Source organism: Ambystoma mexicanum, chromosome 1q (assembly GCF_040938575.1).
Source record: "Ambystoma mexicanum isolate Mex_15411 chromosome 1q, UKY_AmexF1_1, whole genome shotgun sequence".
In the NCBI taxonomy this organism is placed as follows: Eukaryota; Metazoa; Chordata; class Amphibia; order Caudata; family Ambystomatidae; genus Ambystoma; species Ambystoma mexicanum.
This window is the reverse complement of record NC_090922.1, coordinates 101209275-101236956: the sequence shown is the minus strand read 5'-3', so window position 1 is coordinate 101236956 and position 27682 is coordinate 101209275. Positions and strand designations below refer to the sequence as shown.

Below are 27682 nucleotides of genomic sequence, written 5' to 3'. Positions count from 1 at the left end.
AGGGGGGTAGAGGGACATTCCTCTGGAGGAATATATTGTGCAGCATGGCACAGACCAGAACCATTTTTCCTCCCTTTCAAGACTATACATAAGTGCCCCTCCAGCATACATTAGGGGCTTCATTGCAAGACGTCTTGCCATCACTGTATGTGCATGTTGTATCAGGCACTCGTTTCACTGTTGTACCCTATGCTTCCAGGTCTCTTGCAGCAGTTGTAATTTCACAGGTCTATGGTTGTCATGGCAAGATGACATGGTGCCTGTTTTGGGCATGTATGTTGCTCTCGCGCATGTGCCTTGATGGTTGTTTACTTTTACCTCAGTGGGTTTCTTGCGTCAGCGGCTATTAATTGAGGGCGTCATTTACCTGGGTACTTAGCTGTGGAACTGCCAGGGTCACTGGTCTAGGTTGGCATGTCACATGTTGTGTTGCAATGAATACGGGTCTACCATGTTGCATTGTGGTGCCTGGATTGTCCCGGGAGGATAGCTGAGAGGCAATGTGCTCTTCTTGGAAACAAAACGACAGAGCAACACAGGTTCAATCCCCGGGTCCGCGCTTAGAAACCTCTGGGTATTAAGCGTGTTATAAATAACATATCATGTATTCATGTGTGTGTTGGAAGTCTATTGTGTCAATGTCCATCTGTGTATTTATATAGGTTTGTGCGCATTGTACTTTTTCTGTGGGTCTGTGGGGTGCACAGTGCCATTTGTGTGGTAAGAGGGCAGTCTGTTGATGTTCATGGCCTTGTCACTTGTCAAAGCTTGCATTTTGTCGTTTTGCCCATGCAACCCCACCACCCCCAAATATGCTTGGCTTCATTCCAGCACCTTGGCATTGTGGGATGACTTACCCACTATCCACGTCCGTTGTCCTCTGTCCCTCACCAGCATCCAGGTAGTATACTATTGCATAGGAACATGGCATTGAGGGTGCAACCAGGGAAGCAGGAACAGCAGTGTTTGATGTACAGGTCGGGATTGCTGGTCACCTGGACGTTCAGTGAGTGGTAGTGCTTCCTGTTGTGGTACACCGTTTTGTGTGCCTGGGGGGCCACCGATGCAACATGGGTGCCATCCAGGGCTTCAATGACATTTGGCATTTAGCATGGAACCGTGCCTTCATGGCATGCACCTGTGCCGGGCAGAGAGGTGTACCATCCAAAATGGCACAGGAGGGCTTCCAGACCCTGACAGAGAACAAGACTAAATGTTGGCTGTGACATGCCATGCAGCATGGCTACGGAGTGCTGGAAGGTGCCAGTTCCTAGGAATTGCAGGACGGACACAAGCATTAGCAGTGGGGGCACAGCTGTACAGATGTTTATCTTGCTCTCAATTTCCCCTTGGATTATGGTGAGCAGCTCACTTATGGTCTCCCTGGTACAGGGTTACTGGCTGGTAGTCAGTGGGGATCCAGGGTGAGGGCCTGGGTATGGGTGCTCACCTTACATGGTGTCCCCTCCTCATCCTCTCTGCACCCTCTGGCGGTTTTCCTGCCTCTGTAGTTCCAGGCGCAGCATGAGCAGCTGCATGTGGGTAGTGGCAGCGTGGTGTTGGAAAGTGTGTTTGCGGGAGGCATGTGCCTTAGGTATCCCTCTTGAGTGGATTGGGTTCACGTGTGGCTTTATTTGTGGCACCTGTATGCATTTACCTTCACCTGGAAGCTCAAGGTAATTGCGCTGTGTTTTCTGGTGTATTAGCACCGATTTTCAGCACCATTACCGCAGCTTCTATACTTGTGATTGGACGGTAATATTGCTTTGGTGTTTCGGCTGTATTTCCGCTGGCTGGAATTCTTCTGGCTGTATCACGGCGGAATTAGCGCTGATTCATGACTGGGCGGATCTATAAATGTGGCAGTAATTTTGTTATAGCCACTTTTAAGGGTTACCGCTGGACCCGTAATGGCCCCCCCCTTGTGTCCAAAGGTAGCTGACCCTCACACTAATAAATATAACCAACGTGTACAAGGTAAATGTATCGGTCTTCAATTCAACAGAACAGTGCAAAAGTTCAAACTTATAGTTCTTACAAAGTACTCCTTGGGAACAGAGTGTGGCTCCGTTCCCTTGGATCAAGTCAGGAAAATCCTAGAAAAAGTTCTGATTCAACAAAGTTCTGTTCAGGTCAACACAAAATGTCTTTTCCCTCCAATGGGTCCTTCCACTTGGTAAAGTAAATGTCTCTTCCACAACACACTAGTTCATAAACCAAAGCAATCGTTTTCCTCCACACAGTATCCTTCTGAGGATGCAAAGCATGATATTAGAATACCACAATTATTCCAATAGAATGCTTTTGTCAGGATAGCACAGCAACTGTCTTTTGTGATACAACACTTTTTTAAAAAATTTCTTCAAAGCCACTGCTTCTTTCCTGGTATACTCGCCTGCTAGCAAGAAAAACTCCTACTACTGCAATTGGTCTCTTCTATTATTGGCAATATTTGTTCTGATTCCAGGGGGGCAGAGTCCTGGTGGGGTCCCTGGAAATAACTCAACATGCTACAAGGTCAAGTTGCTCTATCTAGGAGCCATTCAAGTGAATTACCCTGGGCATCGAAGAGCAAAACACGGTACAGCACTACATGTATTGTGTCTTGGGGGAAAAATAACAGTGGGACAGTATGAAGCAAAACTTCAGAAGGGTAAAATTACAGTGACAAATAAATATGTGACACATGAGAGCAAATCCCTGTTGGTAGAATCACAGTGGGGCACAAAGGAGCAGAATAGCATAAAGTAGGATGTATACTCCCCAATCCGCTCACCAAGCATGTATCAAGCCATACCATGGCCTAACAACGAATGATAAGGCACTGGAAGTTATTCCAAAGCATGAACCTGTCTGATGAGGTAAACCAACCAACCACAGGTCCTTGTAGGCAGTTCACATTTTTGTCTATCTCTGGGCAGGACTCTCTGTTTATGTGTCCATCTCTCTCAGCCTCTCTGTCTGGGTGTCTTGGCATCTCATTCTGTACTGCTCTTTGTGTCGCTCTGTCTGTGTCTCTTTTCTCTCTCTTTCTCTGTGCCTATCTCTCTGTGTGTGCGCCGGTCTGCCTCTGTATGTGTGTGCACGAATGTCTGTGCCTCTCCCTCTCTGTATACATCTCTCACTCTGTCTCTTTCTCTCTCTGTGTATGTGTGTGTCTCTGTCTTTCTTTCTTTCTTTCTTTCTTTCTTTCTTTCTTTCTTTCTGTCTGTCTGTCTGTCTGTCTGTCTGTCTGTCTGTCTGTCTGTCTGTCTGTCTGTCTGTCTGTCTGTCTGTCTGTCTGTCTGTCTGTCTGTCTGTCTGTCTGTCTCTGTGCCTGGGCATTATCACAGAAGGCTCAAAGAATGCCCAAATTCTGAGATAGTTAAAGTGTTTGTATTGAAAGCTCCAGCAGTACATGACCGCTGTCCCTCTCTCGTCTAGAAGCAGCGTTTCCACTGTAATCCAGGCATCCCTATTCCCTGGGTTAGTATATATGGAATATTGACCCCCCCTACTATCTAATTTCTAGACTAGCTTTTTGGGATCACCTTAAGGCAATATCCTTTTCTATCTAGAATGGCTTAGGGACTTCCTAGACTACCTACACCGTCTGAATTGTTGGATAACTAAAAGGGGTTATAGGATGTGCCTTTCAGACAGGCTGTCCGATTCAGACTTCATCCTATCGGCCCAACATACTTCTCTCCCTGTCTGATGTTCCTCTCTCACTACTCTCGTACTCATTTTATCCCCTGCATTGTACTTCTCTCTCCCTCCAATGTCACTCATTCCAACGCCATGCCTCCACTCTTTGTTGGTATTACTCCCTCCTCCGCACTAATACTCCCTCCTCCACACTGCTACCACCACCACCCCTCCACACCTTCTCCCAGTTGCGCTCCTTGTACTCACAACCACTTCACATTCACTCACTAGTCTCACACGCACACTCAATGCAGTACCACTTGCATTCTCCAACCAATACCTCACACTTGCTCTAAAATTTGCCTCCATGCCCTGGTCCACTGACCTGCCTTCTGCTGGCCGCTTGGTCTGCCACCTCCTCCTCCCTCACCCAAACTATCCACAACTTCCTGTTTCTCCGTGCCTAAACAACCTCCCTGTTCTGTGGTTGGGTGTCGACTCTGGCCAATCTCACCGAGACTTCACGCCCAAGAGTTGTTACATACAGCAGACATTTTATTTTTTAAAGTCAGTTTATCATTTCTACTACAATTTACATAAAAAGAACAAAACACAATAAAACAATAATAGGAGCAGACACAATAGCATAAAATGACCACAACCCGTTGCATCACATCTTTTAATTAAGTAGTATGGTACACCAACAGTTAGATGCAGAGGTGATTTGGAGCACGTAGTCCAGGCACATCCAAAGCGTAACCTCTAGCGCATCCCCACACATTAAACTATCCACCCCTAATCTTGTTCCCCGATGACCGCAGCATATTAACATGAGAAAATCATACAGGTCGAAGTAAATCAAATCACATTGTAAATACAAATTCAACCATTATTGGATGCATGCCTTCCCCACAGCGAATATGCTGTGGCTGACCATGTAGGCGGTCTGATTCCCATTACCAATGTACATTGCCTACATAGATAGCCCCTAGATCACACTCAGTCCTGTTCTGCAACACAGGTCGCAGTAAAACCAGATATCCCTTTTCAGGGGGGTCTGAGATCAGATGAGGTTTGCAGCAGGTCCCAAAACCTCATACCACACATTTTAGGAACGAGCGTACCACCCCCTTCCCCCAACTCCTTGCTGCATATCAGAATCATCCAACTCTACTTTTGACCATTGCTTGAAAATTCTGAGCCAGTTGCAAAACAGCTGACCCCCTACTACCTCCTGGTGCCTTCCAAGCCATTGAGATTATGCACTTATAAATGATCAACCCCAGGGAGAGAACTCGGATGAGCATGTTATGCCTATTTCCCCTTTTACAGGGGAGCAAACCCACTATACACTGTAGAACAGTAGCCTGTATAGGTAATCCAGCAAGTGCCACCAATTTGCCCATCACTCCCAGAACACATGAACCCCAGCACAGCCCCCATCACATATGCAGATACGTTCCCACCTCTCTCAAACATCTCCAGCAATTAGGGTCTGATCCTTGGGCCATTTTAGCAACCACCACAGGTGTGATGTATTTTTTATTTTATTTATTTATACCGCGCCTGTAGCCCATAGGGATCGGGCGCTCAATTACACATAGGGAACAACCATAAAGGCAGGAAAAGCAAGGTAGCTGATCCAAAGAAAAAGTTGCGGGTAGGAACTACTTGAACAGGAAGTTTCCTGGAGTTTCCTGAACAGACCCAGATTTTCTTCAAGCCGACGGGCAGGAGACAGAGTTCCAGGATCTTGCCACTCTAACCGGGAATTATCTACCTCTGCCCCTTGAGCGCTTGAAACTTGGACAGACAAGCAGAGACTGGGATGTAGAGCCCAAATCACAGACCACCAGGCTTTCAAATACTTAGGGGCCATTTGTCACGCTGCGTGCACGCGCACCACTTACCTGTTCTGGGGTCCCGGTTCCTCGGCCGCGGAGGTCTCCCTCATGGAGACTGTATCCGCGCTGGCGTCTTTCCTCGCGACGTCCCGCGGTCCGGGTCGGCTCCATGGGCGCGGCCATCTTAAATGTTCTGCGCATGCGCGGATCGTCAGTATCCGACGTTCTGCGCATGCGCAGTAGCGGGAGCATGCGTTCCAGGCCTCGCTTTGGCCCCGGACTATAAAGAGGCTCTGCATACACGGGAACATGGCGTCTCAACGTGGTTTCCCGTGCATGCGCTGCTGGAGCCCTGCTTGTCTCTGCCTCCAGTCCCCTTCCTGTTTCTGCTTGCCAGACCTCGCCCTACCTACTTGCTTCCTCCCTTGGGTCCCAGTCCTTCCTGCCCTCTGCCCTGCTCCTTAGCCCTTGCCTGCCCCCTGATCCAGTTGCTGGGTTTTGCTGGCCAGCCTGGGCTACTATCTTGCCCTGCTCGTAGTACTTGGAGTGATCCTTCCTTGGGTGGGTTTCTCCTCCCTCCTACTCTCTTTTCTTGTGAACCTGTCCTGCCTCCTCCTGCTTGTGTTGTGCCCTGCCGGTACCTGTGCCAATGATCTCCGTGGGAGCACTGAAGACCCGTTTCTGGAACACCATACTGGACTCAGCTTGGCCTTCTCTGTCAGTGGTTACACTGTCCCAACGTCACGTTAATACAGAGAAGAGCTCCTCGTGGCGTTGCGAGCTGGTTCAGTTCCATCCTGTCGTTTATCGTCAGGAGGGGGTTGGGTCGGTTCCTAGCGTTGCTCTTTCCTCGGCTGTGATTCATCGACATACTGGCAGCCTCAACTCAGCGCTCTCCAGGAAAGAAAGGTAACTCAAGCTCTCGTGACGCCTCGTATAACAGATTGAGACGCCCATCCACCAGTCTCGACATGGATGACCTGCGGGAAGTACGTGATGAAATGCGAGCCATGCGCCTTGAGATGTCTGCCCTTCGCCAGGAGAACGACACCCTCCGTCAGGCGATGGGGCGGGGTGTGAATGTTCCTCCACAACCCGAGAATTCCATGGCCTACACAACCCCCATGAAGTTCGATGGTGATCCACGTCGAGTAGCAGAGTTTTGCACCCATTGTAGGATCCATTTTCAGTTTCGATCGAGTCATTTCAACTTAGACAAGGCAAAGATTGGTTACATTCTTGGAAATCTGACCGGCAACGCTCTTGCCTGGGCCGCTCCCCTGGTTTCCTCCAACAGTCCCTTGTTAGGGGATTTTGCTGCCTTTGAGAAGGCCTTCCTGGATGTCTTCAAGCCGCCAAATTTGGCAGCCGTGGCCCAGAATCAGCTAATGGAAATTAAACAGGGATCTGGAGACATCATAAACTACATTAGTCGGTTCCGGCAGCTAGCAACCGACTCCCAATGGCCTGAAATCACTCAGAAAACGTTGTTCCGCCGTGGATTGCGAGATGAGTACAAGGACGAATTGCTACATATTCCTGAGCCAGAAACATTACCTGCATTGTTGGAACAGGTCCTCCGCATTGATCACAGGTTGGCCGAAAGACGAACTGAACGTCACCGAACAGACCAATACCATCCGGGGCCCTCGGTACATCCTCCAGGATCAACTACCGCTACCGACGTGGGACCCGAACCTATGCAACTGGGAGCCATTCGTGGACCATTGTCTGAAGCGGAAAAGAAGAGAAGGCGCCAGCAAAACCTGTGTTTGTACTGTGGAGGTTCTGGCCATTATTTAAGCACCTGTCCGCTACGTCCTTTGAAGAAACAGGAAAACTAGCGGGCCCGCTGTATGGTGAGAAGGCAGCGGCGGGCCGTCCTTTTGGATCAGACCTTCCTCCGATGCATTCAGTACCTCTATTGGTCTTAGAAGTAGGTATCGCCTGGCAAGGGAAATGCATGAAGACCCGGGCCCTTTTGGATTGTGGTGCATCGGGTAATTACATCGATGCCTCGTTTGCAGCGTCTAATGGGATCCAGTTGCACCGCAAGGAACAGCCTGCGGTGGTAGAGGTGATCGATGGTACCCTCTTGTCTTCTGGCCCGGTGTGCCAACATTCCGATCCACTATGGCTATCAGTGGAAGGGCATCTTGAACGGATTTCATTAGACGTCATCAAGTCTCCCTCTTTTCCGGTGGTACTCGGTCTACCATGGCTGCTCTATCACGACCCTCAGGTCAATTGGACTTCCAGAACCCTGGTCTTTACCACTTCCCGTTGTCCTCGGGAATGTCGCCTTCATGAAACCTTTCCAGCTGCTTTGGGGTCAGTGGGGTCCCCAGCCCTTACGACCACCTTTGATTGTCTATGTGTCACTCAGTCTGTACCGCAGGAATATGCTGGATTCCTTAAAGTGTTTTCTAAACCAGAGGGCATTCCGCTACCGCCGCACAGGCATTTCGACTGCTCCATTGACATTCTACCTGATGCAGTAATTCCCCATGGCAAGATTTACTCCTTGACGCAAACAGAAAAGGGGGTCCTACATGAATACATTCAGGAGTGCCTTGGTAAGGACTACATTGTACCGTCTAAATCCCCTGCGGGTTTTCCGCTGTTCTTTGTCAAGAAGAAGGAGGGTACTTTGCGCCCTTGTATCGATTACCGGCAATTGAATGAGATCACGTGCAAGGACAGGTACCCCCTACCACTCATCCGGAACATCATTGAGTCTCTAAAGTCTGCCCGGATCTTCACCAAGTTGGATTTAAGAGGGGCTTACCACTTGGTGCAGATAAAAGAGGGTGATGAGTGGAAGACGGCCTTCAAGACTCCCTTTGGACACTACGAGTATAGGGTAATGCCCTTTGGACTTTGCAACGCCCCGGCCGTCTTCCAGCGATTCATGGATGTTGTCTTTTCGGACCTTGTTGGAGTTTCAGTGTGGGTATATCTGGATGATATACTGTTTTTTTCCTCTACTCGCATGGATCACGTCACGCACGTTCGGGAAGTGCTCCGAAGACTAGCCGCCAACCATCTGTATGCCAAGGTTGAAAAGTGTCAGTTTCATCAGGAAAGCATGGAGTTTCTGGGGTATGTGATCAACAGCACGGGAGTACGGATGGACCCCACGAAGCTACAAGCCATACAGGAATGGAAGCAGCCCCATGACAAAGTCACTTCAACGATTCCTGGGCTTCGCAAACTTCTATCGACGCTTCATACCTCATTTCTCTCACCTTACCACCATGCTAACTCGCCCGACTGGCAATAAGGTTCCTTTTTTCTGGGATACTCTGGCTGAAGCGGCTTTTCAAGATTTGAAGAAATCCTTTACTACGGCTCCAATTCTGAAACATCCGGACGATGAAAGACCGTTTGTAGTCGAAACCGATGCTTCAGACTTTGCAATTGGTGCGGTCTTATTACAGCATGATCCGGACACAGAAACAGAACATCCTGTGGCATACTTCTCACGGAAGCTAACACCCAGCGAAAGAAACTACGCTGTCATCGAGAAAGAACTTCTAGCAATAAAAGCAGCCTTTGAGGAATGGCGCCATCACTTGCTGGGAGGTAGATATTCGGTGGAAGTACGCACGGATCACCGTAACCTTCAATTCTTACGTTCCTTGCAATGCAGAACCTCCCGGCATGCTCGTTGGGCCTTTTTCTTCTCTCAGTTTGATTTCGTGGTGACATACATACCTTGTTCACAGAATATAAAGGCCAACGCCCTGTCTCGTTCTTTAGAGAATGACATCGAAAGAGCCAAGAGCCCAGAACCCTTGATTGCCTCGAAGCATTTCTTGTCGATGTTGACTCCTTGGCTTCATCAACTACTAGATGCCACTCCGATGGATCCCTCCAGGTCTCAAATACTGCAACGTACTGATGTCAGTGAACAAAACGGTTGCTTGTTCTTTAAGGATCGCCTGTACGTTCCCACATGGGACCTTCAGAGGATTGTCCTACAAAATAATCACGACTCCGTTGTTTGTGGTCATCGTGGGGTCAAAACCACTCAAGAACTGGTTGCACGGCAATTCTGGTGGCCCGGATGGGCCAAGCAGGTTAAACAATATGTGGATTCCTGCCCGGTATGTGCTCAAACCAAGATACCTCGCAAGAAACCTCTTGGCCTTCTGCAGCCAACACCTACACCACCATACCCATGGCATACTATTGCCACGGACTTTATAGTCGAACTACCACTCTCGGGTGGGCATACTTGCATCATGGTGGTGGTAGACTCTTTCTCCAAGTTGGCTCATTTCGTTCCTTTTCCTAAGCTGCCCACTGCCTCTCAGATGGCGCAACGTTTCCTCCATGAAATATACCGTCTTCACGGCCTCCCAGAGAAGATATTGTCGGATCGTGGGTCTCAGTATATTTCTTCTTTTTGGGATCAACTGTGTCGTCATTTGGATATTCAGCGGGCTTTGAGTTCTGGTCATCATCCCCAAACCAACGGGCAAACCGAGCGTACCAATCAAACCCTCTAGCAGTACCTACGATGTTACGCCAATGCCACTCAAGACAACTGGTCAGGTTGGTTGGACACCGCTGAAGTGGCTTACAACAATGCTGTCCATTCTGCTACCGGACTCAGCCCTTTTTTTTGTTCTGTCGGCTTGCACCCCGAGTTGCTACCTGTTCGTCCTACGCCTCCCAGTGCAGTTCCGTCGGCTGATGCCATGGTATCTCTTATCCACGACCAGCATCGTCTAGCGGCCAGTACCCTAGCAATGGCACAAGCACGCATGAAGGACCAGGCCGATAAACGGCGGAGGCCTGAGCCCGACCTTCGGGTTGGTGATAAGGTATGGCTCTCCTCCAAGAACTTACCGGTTCGCAATTTGCCTGTGAAACTGGCTCCCCGCTTTTTTGGCCCATTTCGCATCATTGGGCGGATTTCTCCTGTTGCCTTTCGTCTGTCCCTGCCGCCTTCTTGGCGGATCCATCCTGTTTTTCATGTCTCTCTTCTGAAACCCTGTGTACCCGATGTTTTGGGGCGTCCCTGTTCCCGTCCTGCCCCGGTCTTGGTTAAGGGTGTTCCTGAGTTTGAGGTGCAGGAGATTTGTGATTCCCGGATCAGGCGCGGGGTGCTGCAATTTCTGGTCGGTTGGAAGGACTATCCGGCTTGTGACCGCACTTGGGAGCCTCGTTCCTCTGTACATGCCCCTCGCTTGGTTCGGGACTTCTACCTCCGCTATCCCTGGAAGCCTGGTGCCCCTGGGTTGTCCGGGAGGGGGTATGGTGTCACGCTGCGTGCACGCGCACCACTTACCTGTTCTGGGGTCCCGGTTCCTCGGCCGCGGAGGTCTCCCTCATGGAGACTGTATCCGCGCTGGCGTCTTTCCTCGCGACGTCCCACGGTCCGGGCAGGCTCCATGGGCGCGGCCATCTTGAATGTTCTGCGCATGCGCGGATCGTCAGTATCCGACGTTCTGCGCATGCGCAGTAGCGGGAGCATGCGTTCCAGGCCTCGCTTTGGCCCCGGACTATAAAGAGGCTCTGCAGACACGGGAACATGGCGTCTCAACGTGGTTTCCCGTGTATGCGCTGCTGGAGCCCTGCTTGTCTCTGCCTCCAGTCCCCTTCCTGTTTCTGCTTGCCAGACCTCGCCCTGCCTACTTGCTTCCTCCCTTGGGTCCCAGTCCTTCCTGCCCTCTGCCCTGCTCCTTAGCCCTTGCCTGCCCCCTGATCCAGTTGCTGGGTTTTGCTGGCCAGCCTGGGCTACTATCTTGCCCTGCTCGTACTACTTGGAGTGATCCTTCCCTGGGTGGGTTTCTCCTCCCTCCTACTCTCTTTTCTTGTGAACCTGTCCTGCCTCCTCCTGCTTGTGTTGTGCCCTGCCGGTACCTGTGCCAATAATCTCTGTGGGAGCACTGAAGACCCGTTTCTGGAACACCATACTGGACTCAGCTTGGCCTTCTCTGTCAGTGGTTACACTGTCCCAACGTCACGTTAATACAGAGAAGAGCTCCTCGTGGCGTTGGGAGCTGGTTCAGTTCCATCCTGTCGTTTATCGTCAGGAGGGGGTTGGGTCGGTTCCTAGCGTTGCTCTTTCCTCGGCTGTGATTCATCGACATACTGGCAGCCTCAACTCAGCGCTCTCCAGGAAAGAAAGGTAACTCAAGCTCTCGTGACGCCTCGTATAACACCATTCCGAAGATACATCAGTGAGCAATGGTGAGGCTCTTAAAGAGGATACGCTCATTCACTGGAAGCCAGTACCATGATGCCCAAATGGGAGGATTTTAAAGTGAAATAGTATGTTATGGGTGGAGAAGGTTGTTTTTTTCTCCATCTTCAGGGTTTAATGACACTTGCCACTAGACCATGGTAAGATCAATTTTGGAAGAGGTAGACTGCCATGCCCAGTCACTCCACAACATCGGCAATCCGAGCCATCAGATAGTTGTCAAACTTGGACACAGCATTGAGTTTTTTTCTAAACTCTATGGAGAACATCCACGATTGATCAGATTTTTCCAGGTCTCCCTTAACAGGTCTAGGACATCTCTGGGATCACAGAGTTCAAAGGGTGAGCAATCAAGGGAAGCATGGGGCACCTTCCTGATGGCAAATAAAGCCCAGGGGACTAGCATATCCCAATTATTTCCATCCGCCTCCACTCATTTTCTTAGAACGCTCTTAAGTGTTTTATTAAAGCCCTCAACCAGACCATCTGAGGATGATGCACAGAGGTTCTCACAGTTTTAATTTGAAGAATTTGTTTTACCACCAACATGATTTTACTCATAAAGGTCGTTCCCTGATCAGCCAGTACTTCTTTCGGGAAACCTACCTGTGAGAAAGAAGGAAGACCATGTTTTGGAAGTTGTTGCGATGTGTTACTTCGGATCGGAAAAAGGCCTCAGGGTAACATATAGCATAATCTAGTATAACAAGGATACATTTTTTCCCTGAGTTTGGAAGGTGGTAATGATCCTTTAACATCCATAATATTCAGGAGAAATGGATGTCTATGATAGGTAAGGGTTGCAAAGAAGTCCAAGGGGGTCTATGTGGGGCAGTCTTTTGACACAAGGAACAAATTACAACAACATTTTTGATGTCAGCATATAGACCTGGCCAAACAAATCGGCTTACCAGTTGCCCTTGTGCTTTGGCTGTTGTTAAATGACCTGGAGTGAGGTGGGCGATCTCCAACACAACCTTGTAGTGACTTCTAGATGCCACCATTTGGGATTGAGGGATTCCCATGCTGCTGGTGTCACCCCTATATAACAGAATGGACCATCCTTCTTTCTGCCCTCCTCCTCAGAGATAAGTCTGAGGAAGCCTTCAGCCAACACTGTCATTGCATTGGGTTAACGCAAAGTCTGGAATCTTCAAAACTTGATTTCGATAGTTTACAGTGTTGAATTTTTGCAGGAGGACCCGTTGCCGATTCTCAACTTCCACAGGCATGCAGTGTCTGGTGCAGTTGGATAACACTCCTTTACCTTTCAACTCACTTTGTGTTCAATGGGAGTATATTTTTAAATTTGATTGGCTCAAAGGGATGGAGGAGTGAAACGCTCCTTACATTTGTTATGATAGCTATTTTTACCACTGTTTTAAAAACTGGTCAAAGCTAGTTAGCTGTTTTGGTTACTATGCACATTTGTTGCTGAAGAATAATTATAGATTGCATGTTCTGTTTAAGGTAAAGGTTTATATAGTCAAAATTATTTTAAATAATAGCCTGAAACTATGGTTTTGACATGGTGGAGTATATGTGGAAGAGGCTGTCATTTGAGGCTGCTTGATTGCCTTCCACAGAACTTGACCATTCTGTCTGGCTTGCAAAAGGAGAACAAGTGGCTCCTAAATAAAAAAATATCTTTGGCATTAGTTTAAGGGTTGTGCATTCTATGGCATCAAGGAACTTGGAGAGAGACAGCTTCCTACATGGGATTTAGATGCATATCTTCGGATCTCATAGTGGCTGCCTCTCACTAGCAAGTCATTGCTGTCGTTTTTCCCTACTGGCAAGCAGGAATGTGCCAAACTCAACAGTGAGTGTTACAAAAGATAATGGCACCTACTGCTAGCATTAATACTTTAAAGCGCTCCTCCCCCACTTGATACCAATCAAATTCCATATCCACCAGTGGTACCTCCACATATAGCCACCATTGATAATATATGCTGGAAATAACTACAGCTGCCGGTAGTACCTCTCGACTGCTGGTGGTACCTATTGCTGTGAGTGGCATCTAGGGGTGCCTGTGGAACCTACACCCAGAAATGGCTCTTATAGCTACTGCTAGAGGCTGCATAATTTTCGTCAATTGGGATTAACAAAGACTACCTGAATGCATTAATTAATTAAAATGAAAGCTAACGACTAGAAACCCGGGAGGATAGCTCAGCGGCAACGTGTTCGCCTTGGAAGCAAGACAACATGAAGCAACACAGGTTCGATCCCCGGGTCCGCGCTTAGAAACCTCTGGGTGTTTAAGCGCGTTATAAATACGTCACTAAGACTAAAAAAAAACAATTACGCAACTTAAAAAAAACAATTCCTGTAACAGCGCCTCGATGCCCACGGGCTGTGTGAGCGCTTTAAAAATGCAAATAAAAATAGAAAGGTGGCGACACATTGACATGGAATGAAGATTGTCCAGGCTTAACAGCTCAGGCAGTCTTGATTCTATTAAAGACAAGGAGGCGAGCCTTATCTTTTAACTTCTTTAATTACTGCTCCCACAGCAATTCAATAAAATAACATTTTTTCTTTTTTTTTCAACTTGATAACACTGTTGTACACTTCCAGACTCTCTGGAAGCTTCCCATAAACATAGGGGTATCACAGTTAGAAAAAACAAACCACAGTCCTTCTGAACTACCAATACCCACAATCCTGTGTGCCTAAGTAGTCCTGTAAGCCTCTCCTTTGTCCAATCAGGACTAACCCAGGGCTATAAGAGGAGACCCAGACTGTCCCCAAATCCTCTTTCTTTGGCTGGCGACCAGTCTTTTAGTCCAAACTTCACGTTCAATGCAAACTCAACAAATAGTGCGGCTGCAATCATTCCTCTTGCCGAACCTCTGGCGCAGAGACGATGCTGCACAACTTTCACTCACAAAATTTATTCTTCTCGAACCACAAACTGTATTCATGTCTGCTTCTGGTCTTCCCCTGCAATCAATAGGAGACGAGATCATAAAGGGGGGGTTCTTACTCAACACAAGATCATATAACAGTTCATGCCCGGTCATGACCCACGGGGTGGGATATAATGCTCGCCTCCTTGTCTTTAATAGAATCAAGACTGCCTGAGCTGTTAAGCCTGGACAATCTTCATTCTATGACAAGACGGAGGCGAGCATTATGCTTGTTCAAAGTCATTCATTACTCTATTAGCCATTTCTGATACGGGCTTAAAATAGAAAGTTTTAAAAGTGCGTTCATTAGACCAATCGGCTGACTTCATAATGTCCTGCAAGGATACGCCCGCTGCAAATGCGTTGGATGCAATAGCGCCGCTCGCTGAATGCGCGCCAAACTGAGACAAATCTATTCCGGCCCATTGCATAACTTCTCTAACCCATCTCGCAATTGTGGCTGTCGCTACTGCGTGGAAAGGCTTTCTACGCGCAATCAGTAACTGCGTTACTCCTCTAGGCCTCAGAGCCGCTGTAGCTGATTCATAGTCTTTGATGCACTGCGCTACGCAAAGCTTAGCATTATTAGGAAAATAGGGATATGAAATAACGGAAGAGTCTGACTTCGTTCTATTTGCTATGCTGAAAGCCACTCCGTCCGGGTAGAAGATCTTTCTATCTATCTCCAAGGCTTTCACGTCTGAAACTCGTCTACACGCTATGAGACATAGAAGCATGGCTAGCTTCCCTGACAATTGAGAACGAGACAGATCCCCATTATCTGGCCAGGACGTAAATAATAGAAATACAGCACGTACATCCCATAAAACTGAGTATTTAGGTTCTGGTGGCTTCTTTAGCCTCACTCCCTTCAAGAACCTAATCACTGCGGGGTGTTTCCCTATCGGGTGTCCTTCTACCTTGTCGTGGCCCGCTGATATGGCGGACCTGAGCACTCCTAACGTCCTGTAAGCACAGACCTCGCTGAACTTCTGAGCTAGAAAGTTCAGCATGTGCACTACAGGGGCAGAAACAGGATCAAAACCGATGGTTGAGCAGTACGCCGACCATCGATCCCAAGCGGAACCATAGCTCCTAATGGTGGAAGGCGCCCATGAGCTCCTAATACAATCTGCAGCGCACTGCGAAATGCCTGGCAACTCCCAACGTCACCTGAAACTCTGCACGCCAGTAGCGTCAGTGTACCGTCCACAATGAGCGGGTGAGGCTGATCGTCGGGGCTCTGCAGTAGGTTCGCTCTGTGTGGAATCACTCTCGGAAAATCCGTAGAAAGTTCCATGGCTACTGGAAACCACGGCTGAGATTTCCACATTGGGACTTCTAGAACCAGCTCTGCCTGATCTCTCCTCACCTTCGCTAACACTCTCGTCAGCATGATAAATGGGGGAAAGGCGTAAAGGACTCCTCCCGTCCATTGCTGGAGGAAGGCGTCCGTCCCTACTGCTTCCGGGTCTATCCTCCAGCTGTAGAACTTGGGTAATTCCATGTTGAGCCTGGATGCAAACAGGTCTAGGCTCAGCGGACCCCACAGACGCTGAAGCCTGTCGAAAATGGATGGGAGTAACCTCCAATCGCTGGAGTCTACCAGATATCGTGAATTCCAGTCCACTACAATGTTCTGAGCTCCTGGTAAGTATTCTGCTGATATCGATATCTGCTGGAGTAAGCAGTGATGCCAGAAATCCTTTGCTAACTCTGCTAACATTCTGGAAGAGGTTCCGCCCAGTTTGTTTATATACCGAACTGCCGAAATGTTGTCCATCTTAAGAAGGACACAGCAGTTGACTCAGCCTCTGGTAAACGCTTTCATTGCAAAGGAACCTGCCCAAAGTTCCAGACAGTTGATGTGGAGCTTCAGCTCCTCTTGAGACCATTTCCCTCCCGTCTGGAGGTCTCAGCAGCGGGCTCCCCAGCCTGCTCTGCTGGCGTCTGACTCTACTACTAAATCTGGGGTATCTCCGAAGATTGCTCTGCCGTTCCAGGCTTCCATGTTCTGCAACCACCACTGGAGTTCTGTCATGGCTTCTTGGTCTAGGGACACTAGCCGATGATAGCCTAACCCTCCCCGAAGGTGCCTGATTTTTAGATGTTGAAGGGCCCTGTAGTGTAAGGGACCTGGAAATATGGCTTGGATCGAGGCTGCTAGCAGACCCACTATGCGAGCTAGATTGCGAAGTGAAATAATTTTCTTCGCTATAACCCCTTTCAGTTCCTTCCGGATCGCTCGCACTTTTTGCGATGGTAATTCCAGGACTGCTTTCTTGGTATCTATCACGAAACCCAGGAATTCTATTCTCTGAGCGGGGCGGAGATCTGACTTCTCGGAATTGACGATGAAGCCGAGGGATGTCACTAGGGTGCATACCCACTCTGCTTGGACTTGTAGCTGTGCGGCGCTCTGACCCAGAATCAGTATATCGTCTAGGTAGATAATAATTCTTATGCCCCTTTCGCGGATGGCTGCTGCTACCGGGCGCATAAGCTTGGTGAAGGCCCACGGGGCGGACGCAAGACCGAATGGTAGGCAGGCGAACTTCCACACTTCGGCTCCCCACCGAAAACGTAGATAGCACCGATGATGCTCTGCAATCTGCACTGTCAGGTAGGCGTCTTTGAGATCTAGCCGAACAAGCCAATCTCCCGCTCTGAGAAGATCTCGAAGGAGATGAATACCCTCCATCTTAAAATGTCTGTATACAACCCATTCGTTTAGACTTTTCAAATTTATCACAGGCCTGACCCTTTCTCCTCTGCGCACGAGAAACATGTTGCTGACAAAGCCCGGTCCCACCTGTAGCTCTCTTTCTATAGCCCCTTTGGCCGCTAGGATGTGCAATTCACTGAAGAGCTGAGCCTCTTCGCTCTGGGACTTGAACATAGGAATTGGAGCTTGCACGTGAGAGGGAGTTCCTATAAACTCTAGGTGCATGCCCAATACTGTCTGGAGAACCCACGCATCGCTGGATAGCGCGCGCCACGCTTGCCAAAACTCGTCTGTCCTGCCCCCTATTCTGACGGAAACTGATATAAAACTCACCACTCGGGGCTCCCTGCTGTCTGTATGCTCCTCTCCCTCACCTGCTTCTCTGGAAGCGGCTCCTCGCTGGGAAGAAACTGTCTTGCTGCCGCGATTCCCAGTACTGCGACCTTTGGTTCTGAGGTCTTCTGTTGGAGGGGAAACGACCGGATGCTCGACCTCTCTGGCGCCCGGTCCCGGCAAAAACACGCCCGGGAAAGATCCTCTTGATGGAGCTTTGCGCCTTCTCAAGGGCTGAGTATGTTCCTACGAATTGGTTCATTTCTTTTGCGAACGCGTCCCCAAACAACATACCCTTCGCCCCTTCTCCTGCTTCGTAAGAAGCCAGGTCACTCAACTTACTGTCGATCTTTAATAGAACTCTGCGTCTCCTCTCTGAAGAGAGAGCGCAGTTTGCGTTACCTAACAGACAGCGCGTTGAGCCCAGCTGGCTAGGATCTGGGGATCCACCGGAGTGCCTGTGTCCATGGCTTTTTCGGCCAAGTCCATGATCTTTGCGAGGGGCCCTGAGAGGTCCAGCAACTTATCCTGGCAATCTCACCATGCTCTGTCCACTCCTTTTCTGACATCCTTGGCAGTTTTCGTTACGAAGGTAACCATTTTTGGGTCGAGGTCCCGTGTATCAGTGACTTTGCCTGGCAATTCCGGTCTGGGACACTCTGCCCGCATTTTTGATCTTATCTATCGGTCAAGAGGCTTTCTGATGTGGAGAGTCATTTACTGGGCGACTCTGGGTGATGGTACCCAGTCTGTAGACCTAGGATGCCTTATCGCTTCTGGATCGAACATGTCTCCCAAGGGTTCCTCTTCTGGGAGCTGATCATGCGGTCCGGGCTGACGAGGGGTGATCTCCTCATCCCCGCTCTCGTCGTCTGGAGTGTATCCGGCATCTTCCTTGTCCCCTAGATTGTACACCCCTGGGGCCGGGGGTCAAGAGCCTGGCACTGTTGACCTTTTAAGAAAAGCCTCCTTCAGTCTACTGACTGGGTCAACTGGCTCTTGAGGTATCAAGCCTACCTCTTCTGGTCTGCTCGGGGGCGTCACAGAGTCTCTGCTCTGCCGAGCCTTCTTACAGCCCTTCTGATCAACCCCGGGACTGGCCCCGGCTCCTCCAATCTAACAACGAGAAAAAAGGAAATTCTCGGGCCGCGGCGGTGATGTTGTGAGAACTGAACTTTCTCACGCGAAGCTTACACGGCGGGCAGCATTTCTCCCGCCCTCGGTACCATTAAGTTAGCGCATGTAACTATCCATATAAGCAGGCTAAATGCGCTTAAGGTATATAGTATTATAAACTTATAGAAATAACAAAGAACGCTGCGTCATGAAGTGTACTTATCTCATGGGAGCAGCAACAAAGAAAGAGGATTTGGGGACAGTCTGGGTCTCCTCTTATAGCCCTGGGTTAGTCCCGATTGGACAAAGGAGAGGCTTATAGGACTACTTAGGCACACAGGATTGTGGGTATTGGTAGTTCAGAAGGACTGTGGTTTGTTTTTTCTAACTGTGATACCCCTATGTTTATGGGAAGCTTCCAGAGAGTCTGGAAGTGTACAACAGTGTTATCAAGTTGAACAAAAAAAAAAAAATGTTATTTTGTTGAATTGCTGTGGGAGCAGTAATTAAAGAAGTTAAAGCTTAATGCTCGCCTCCGTCTTGTCATAGAATCATCTGGCCATCTTATGCAATTGTTACCTATAGGCATAAGTGATACACTTAACTCTCAGTAAAACCTGTAGCTGCCAGTGAGGGCTTTCACAATCAAACAAACCTATTACATACAGGAGTGCCTGGGCATAATGGATGCATTTGTGACTGGGGCTGAAGTAGGGTCTTTGAAATGAGGCCCAATCTGCCTCATTTGGTGAATGTTCAGGTCTAGATCTTTAGGACTCTGGGAAAGATGGGTGTTTGGTACATGTACCTCCTTTCTTTAGGTTTGTTTATTGGATACAAATTGCATTAAAAAACAAAATAAAAATGCAACAAAGTTCATTTAAACACAAAGAATGTTGAATTAAAAATACACACGGACAAATTATATACAAATATTTAAAAATCTAGCATTCGTCTATTGTTTAGATATTGATTCCTTAATTTAATCGTACTCAAGATCATGTCAATACATTAAATCATCTAGGAAAACCCAGCTTTACATGAATTCAAGATCCAATTTATCTAAGGTGCATGTAAATGCATTCACGATTGAAACCAAAGAATATACATTTTTAAAATGGTGTAATCCTAATAAGAGCTATTTAATAAAACTGTTTGAATTAATCTTGTTTCGACATTTTCAAGCTAGCCAGATGTATCAACTGATGCCATGTAACATGGAGTCAGCGGCAGCGCACCTACAATTATGATAAGCTTGAAGTAACTGGCTAATATCTTGTTTGGGAAGAAGTGGAAAAATACTTTGTATTCTAAAGTGCAAGCGGTGGGGGCATATAAACTTATGGGTGGGCTCAATGTGCCTCAAAGCTCAAGAAAATAACAGATCGTGGCTCTCCTTTTTTCACCCAATAACCTACAAGTGATAAAAGAGGGAGTGTCTGTAAACAAAATAATGTCTGTGCGGTAGGAATGATTTTTTTAAAAACTGCACACTGCCAGATATAGTTTTGACCGGTAAATAGTCTGACCCACGATGTGCAGTTCACATTTTGATTGATAAGATATTAGAGGTTTCCCAGTACAGTGTCTTATTTTTTCATCTTTGGAAATGGTTTTCAGATAACACCAAAATATTTTGCTGTCCGTTTGAGACAGTAGTCTTTCTTTATGTGCAAACCACAAGAAGCGCTTTGTCCCTTTTATCCTTAAAATATCTTGTAAGAGTATCCTGTAATCATCATCTTCCGGTCTCAGCAAGGTTCTAATATGGGGCCTTGTGGGGACTTGATTATACCACACTTAATTTTATAATGGCCCTTTATTCAGATACATCGGTTCAGATAAGGATTCATCAGGAAGGGGAGCTAGGGGATGCAATTCCAACAAAAGTTGGTTTAAAACAAGGTTGCACACTAGCCCCGGTGCTATTTGATTTATATTTATCTTACCTGGAAGACTCATTAATAATTTCCCCCTAAAATCGGTAATCAGTCAGTTAGTATGTTATCCATTGCGGCCGAAACAGTCATTGTAGACCGCACTCCATTAGGACGCCAACAAAGCCTGTGGGCTCTTCAAGAATACTCTAAACTTAATGGACTGCATATTAATTTGGGCAAAACTAAAATCATGGTTATTAATGGGAAAAAGGATGCTGGAACTAAATCCGAATAAAAAAAATTATAATAATAAATACAGGGCCTAACCGGCATAAACGCCAAACACTTGTCAATGATGTGAAAGCCTAGTTCCATGTGGACGGGGGGAGTGAATAAGTAGAGATTCTAGAAATGTGTTTTTCGGCTCTAATCAGTGGGGCAGATTTCCCAATCTCCCAAAGTGCACCCCAATTTATTTCTGAAGGCACTGCTTTCGTTTCATAAACTTTAATAAAATAACTTCTGACATGACCTCCCAGTACATTGCTAAATTTTAAGATTGAACTTGACTTTACCATCAAAGTAGTAGTTTCCTTTTTAAGTTGCATGGTCAATCAGACATTAGAAGCAAAGCGCACACCCAAATGATCATATGTATCCACAATCTCTAGTGGGGTGTCGCCTTTACCAAATTATGGAGTCTTGATGTACCCGTCACCCACTCTCATGACTTTAGTTTCCTTTACATTAATGGCGAGTTCTAATCTGGTACAGTAACCATGGAAAGTCTTTAAAAGGCTGAGTTATCTCTCCAGCCATCAATACAGCATCATCGGCGTACAGTAAAATGGGTCATTATTTGTTATTTAACATTGGTACATCTACAGGCTCTGCAAAAAGGTCATCCACTATGCCATCAATGTAAAAGCTGAATAGGAGGGGATCCAAAACACATCCTTGACTCATCCCCGTTGCCAATTTTTCATTCAGTTTTGCGGTTTAGGTCAAATCCCACTCTTGCTCTCAGAATATGCCCAAGCGTACTCTTGTTAACTGCCTCAAAAGCAGTGCTCAGATCAACACAGGCCAAGCATGATCTGGTCTTTTTCACATGAATATAGTTTTGTAGGAATAAGAAGAAGCGAAAACATGAATTAACTGTGCCTTAGCCCTTTCTGCACGCAGTTTGTTGCCGGCGAGAAGAGGTTGCACTCAGTGATTACTTCCTCTACTTTAGCTAAAAATGTTGCTGAAGATTTGTCCTAAGCTATACAGAAGGGGGAAAGGCCTGTAGATGGCAGGGTTGTTTCTCTCCCCTTTTTGAAAATTGGAATAAAAAACACAGATTTTCAGAACGCCAGAATTTCTACTGTTTCTAGCATTGCCCGAAACGTCTGGTATATTTAATGGTCCCCAAATGTTCGGGCTGTCTTTGAACAGGTCACCCGAAATACCACACGGCCCTGGGGCCTTAATAGTCTTTTATGAGTTTATTGCTTCTTTACCTCTTCTATGCTAATGTTGACATTGGGCATTGCTCTTCATGTTGCTCTTCCTTTGAGAGCTTCAATGTTATCTAATGTAAAGTCCTCAGATAACCTAGTCAGAGTAAAGGGAAGAAAAATGGGCAAACCATGCATTAATACGAACACAATTCAATGTTGTTGGTATAGCTCCTGTCAATTCAAGTCTTTGGTTTATGAAATGCCAGAACCCCCCAATGTCACCTCAATCTATGAGCGACTGTAATTCCTCCTACCTTTTTAAATAAAAATCTTTTTTCTTCTTCAAGATCAATTGTTTATGATGCCTATGGGTTCGTAGCCCTATATCAATTCTAAATTATTATTATTAATTGTTTATATTGAGATCTTACATTTTTCACTTTTGCGTCTCTGTTGCTCAGCTTCTCTCTAGTGGCTTTTGTCGGGGGAGGCATGGTATCACAAGTAGGACACCGACACAAAAATATACAATTTGTAAAACCTTATTAACTTTGCGGGGTTTGGAAAAACTCCCATTTTGCCTTATAGCTAGGAGGGGAGTTTTCTCGACCATCAAATAACAAAGAAAACAGTCTTAGTTGTGTCTGCCAAATCAAAAGGGCCTATGCTAACAAAACTTAATGCCTGCCCTATCGCTTGGATAAAAAAGTGTATAAAAGGAGGTATGTATATAAAAGGAAAATCAGTGTTCAACAAAGAATAAATGTGGCGGAATCAGCTCTCCTCCCCACATTTAGACAGCACAGAAGAAGACAGTCTCCGTAGGCAGGATGGCACTCTCTGGCTCAGACTTTAACACTGAAACGTGGATCGAGTGCCACCTGGTCTACCACTCTCGTTCCAGTCTTTCCAAACAACAAAACAAAAAGTTCACACCGGTGCCCCTTTGTCGGGCTCAGATCTTTCACAGTTCAACAACACTTGCTGGGGCTCCCCCTTCCCCAAGCTTTTTACACTTCGGGTCTGCCTCAGTCGGGCTAAGACTGCTTTTCGGATGTCGAAGACTTTCAAATATACGTGACCTTTCTTTACAGACCTCCACAGTACCACTGACTCAGAAATCAATGTTCAGCTTTTTCTCTCCTTCTCTTGGGGTTAACAATGTTCACTTTTTTGTTTTTACAGTTCATTTGCTTTTATCGCTACAAACAATGCACCTTTCACAGAGACTTTCAAGTGGACTACTTCCTTTCGCTGGACCACTCTGTTACTCAGCATTGCTGATTTCACAGCTGTCCTTACTTCAAAGTTGATTCGCAGGTCTGCCTTTCTTCGCGTCTCACCCACACGCATGCAGCCTTCCCTTGCGATTTAATGTTGCAAACTTCAATCTTTCTTAGCACACACCGGTCTCAGGTCGCTCGCCAACTCACCGGCTGTGTGCAGTTCTTACTTGCTTTTTCAATTTCCAATTCACGAGTCAAGGTTTAGTACCACAGGCTTGGCCTCGCCTCCCCACCTCTGCCGTTCACCCAGGAGGGTCGCTGACATCCTTGAAACACAATTCAGCCTTCTATATTGGGATCTGGCCATCTCCACATGTCTTTCTCAGCCTTTTGGCGGCAACAACCTCCTATAGGGAACTCTTGGGGTTTTTGACCCGCTGCTCTCTCCCCTTGATCCGTCGCTCTGCTCCAGTAGGTTTGCCTTCTCTCCGGAAGTTCTGCTCGTACTCATGTTCCACCTTGTTCAGAGTGTGTCTCTAGGTTCTGCCTTTCATCCGTGTGAGGAGAGCTAATTGGAATCAGGTGTATGCACTTAAAAGACTAGTCCCTAACTTTCACTGACACGATTAGCAGGACATGTCCAGTACGATGTATAAGAGTTAGTCTTGTTACTCTCAGTCGCCCCATTCCTCGGTTTAGTGCTTGTGCAGAAAGGAGGGTAGAGGGATGATGGGACTTTGGAGCTTAAAAAATATGATGGGCTAGATGTAGAAAAAAGAAAGGGTGGAATACCGCATCTCACATCAGCTGCCTCACCCCCGGTCCCTGAAGACCCCTCACCCAGATGATCCTCCTGCACTGGTCCACCCCCAGGGTCTGGATCTAAAGGCGATGGCTGTGCCCTGGACAGCTAAGAGAGATCCCCGGGGACTAGTGGGTGAGGCACCCTTTTGTTTCTCACACTTTGCAAATAATCCTTTTGTTGATTTTGCACTCATTTTCAAACCAGGTTATTTTATGAGGATGTCCCAAGCTCTTTTTTTCTGTATGATAAACAAGAGGGCAATTTTATTAATTAACACCATGCATTGCTCCACGATTACTTTTGCTACCAAATGCTCTGAAAATCATTTCATGAAATGCTGACTTCAAAGATGTTTCTTATGCCTCCCTCAGAGACAAATATGCTCCAGTGGACTGGAGTTGAATCGTTTGCAGCAGTGCAGAACATTTTATAGAAATGAAAGCATAATTTTTTTATAATGTAAAGGAGCCAATCAAGTGGTCGTGGTTGCTCTCTAGTTGCACTGCCACGTTCATGCGGTACACCAATCATAATGTAATCAATTATGGACCTTCAATTACCAACAGTAAAGGTAAATGCAGCTGGAGTATCCAACAGTGCGACTGCTGGGTTGACAAAAATTATTATACCTTCTTAAATGATAAACTGACAATGTTTTCTTGTTTACTTTCTTTCATTTAAAGGTAGAATACGGAATGCCACAAGTATCTAGTACAAAATCTATGTAAGTTGAGTCAAATAATTTCATATTGTAAGAACAAAAATTCTTGCGCTTTTTGCATGGATTTGTATATCTGTACAATGACTTCAGTGACTTAGCTAGTAACTAGGACAAGCTACTCAAGGTATTGGTTTTACCTGCCGAATGTATGCTGGGTTAAAGATGTTAAATAGAGAAATACATTGCATTCCTGGATTAACTAATGCATTGAATTTTATAGTTGTTTGTTTAATTACTTATGTTATTGTGACGTCTAGTGTCTATGCAAGTCGTCAGCCCTCCATTGTTTTGACCCTTAGATGAAAGAGAAGGTGATGTATCTGGATTTGTACTCCAGGGAAAATACCATGTTTATTGAATGCAGCAGATTGGGTGTTACCCCCATGAAGGTCAGCCAATCTGTATCGCTCTATTTGCATTGCATGCCAGCCATATTCTAAGATAACAGATTTACCAATAGTGAGTCGTTAACCGTTGGATTGACGTCGGTTGGGGAAAATTTTCAAAAGCAATTCTGGTCTACAGGATCACTTAAAGCTTCGCCCCTTGCAGGTTTCTCATAAATCGATTGAGTAACATGGACAAGAGAATAACGATGGCATGATTAGGAATAGTGCGCAGAGTTACTGTGTTGGTTTTTCCTACACATTGCTTGTCTGAGGTGATCAAGCTTTTAAACCTGGAGATCCATCATGCATTGGCTCTCCACCTTTTCCATTTGTTATTTGAGTGGCAATCGTTTTAGACACATATATCGCCTTTCTTAAAGAACCAATCCTGATTATAGCCCACAGATACTTACCTTCAAAAGGAGCAGAAATGAGAGCCGCTCCATTATCAGATGTAAAAAACACAAAAGTGTTCTCTGCAATGCCCAAGTTCTGTAGATATGCCAGGATCTGCCCAACAGAGTCATCGATCTCGCGTACTGCATCACCATATCTGAGGTGCGGGGGGAAGCCAGAAAGCAGTTTTAAAGGCACTTTCATGCCTAGTAATGTATAATCATTTTAATACCCCGCCCCGCTTCCTTAATTATTCCAGAATTACCCAATTATTGGATATATAAACCAAACCCTTCCCCCCCCCCCCCCCGACTTCAACATCCCAACGTCAAAAGAAAAATACACTTTCCAGCCTCTAGACTTGCATATAAAACAAAGGATTCTCACAATCCTGCCATTCCTAGATGAAGACAACCAAGTTTTTCTGTAGGCTCACTACATAGTGTAATACACGAGTAAACGATTTCCTTGTAGTCAGAATGGGAGACTATAAAAGCAAAAACATTTCATAGTCTCGACAAACCTGGGCACCAAGAGACGGGTAACGTCAAAGTTCCAATTTTCCTCAGTGCTCAAATTCTGTGTAAACTCAGTATATGGTTTACTTTTACTAAAGTTGGGGTTAAAATAGGGGAATTGTGTCCTTTGCTGAACAATACCCGAATTATTATTTATTTTATTTTGGGTATTTACTGAGTGTGAACCTTAGTTTGGGAAGCAAATAAGTGCTACAGAACCAACGGTAGAAGGTTAGAGGCTAAATTCGATTTTATTTATTGAGTATTTCTAAGGCGCACTGTACAGCAAGAAGTGTTTCTAGGCACCACAAGGCAACAGGGGGAGGGACAGGGGATATAAACAACAGTAGGTCTCACTAGGCCTTGTGACATTCGGATCGTGCAAGTGCGGAAACAAGAGGTGCAGTGGGGATAGAGGAGTGGTGGGGGGCATAGTGCAAGGGAATAGGATGCGGGATGGAGCGCCCAGCCCAGGGGCCAGGCAATTGCTTAAGGGGGTACCCGGGTGAGTGTGGCGAATGCCAGGGGGATGACAGGGGAGGACCACTATCTAAGTGCGAGGGAGTGGGGAGCACCAGGCTCAAGAGGGGAGCCTGTCCAACCAGGCTGGTCAAGGACTGGACTCAGGAGGGCAGTGCTGGTTAGGGGTGCTGGTGAAGACTGGTCAGGGAGGGTCTGGTGCTCTGTGTAACTCATAAGTGTACCGAGCCGCCAGTCACAGTGGCAGGAGGGGGCCATTAGCAAGGGAGGTGGAGGGGGAAGGAGGTAGAGAAGGGTCTTGATAAGCTTCCGGAACTTAAGTAGGTCAAGCTCAAGTATGAGAGTGCCACGGACGCCATTCTAGTGGGAGACGCTTTCAGAAGAGTTATCTACCCCCACTCTCTGCTTGGAGTAACATCTGATTTGCAGAGAGTTGGAGCTAGAGCAGGGAGATATTTAGGGAGAGAGAGTTTGATGTAGTGTGGTCCCAGGCCCCAGACAGCCTTGTGGATGATACAGAGGTTCTTGAATTTGCTCCTTGCAGCCACTGGGAGCCAATGAAGAGATTTAAGGGCTGGAGAGATGTGGTCCCTGGGCTTGAGGCCAAGGATAAGTCTTGCAGTCCTGTTCTGGATTTGGTGAAGAGCAGAAGAGTGAATAAGAGGTAGGTTGTGGAAGAGGATGTTGCAGCAGTTCAGACTAGAGTGAGGACAGGATGTCCTGGGTTTTAGTTGTGAAAATGGTAGGCCAGTGCAGGTCAGAGGGCCTGGGATGGAAGATGAGAGGTGGAGACTGCAGTAGGATTGGCGAGTTCCTTACAGATTTTGAAGAGTTCAGCCGTATTGTTGGTGGCCCCAGAAAAGCAAGCCCTCTTCTTGGAGTGGATGGAGGTACGGTATTGCCTTTGGAGCAGGCGACAGGCTAGTTTGTCAGAGGATGGGTTTGAGCCCTGCCACTTCCGTTCAGCAACTCTTGCGTTTCAGAGAGGCTAGGTCAGAATTAAACCAGCTGTTCCATTTGGAGGAAGGCTTTATACAGATCCTCA

At 47.0% G+C, this 27682-nt stretch overlaps 1 protein-coding gene across 5 annotated transcripts in view; it reads right to left on the bottom strand.

The window, feature by feature from the left end:
* GALNS (galactosamine (N-acetyl)-6-sulfatase) overlaps positions 1-27682 on the bottom strand; it is a 613875-nt gene that overhangs the window by 389298 nt on the left and 196895 nt on the right. For all 5 annotated transcript variants that reach the window (XM_069635767.1, XM_069635758.1, XM_069635793.1 and 2 more), the window contains one exon: positions 25657-25796. In XM_069635767.1, coding sequence (XP_069491868.1) covers positions 25657-25796 — 140 coding nt within the window. The remainder of the gene's footprint in view (positions 1-25656; positions 25797-27682) is intronic.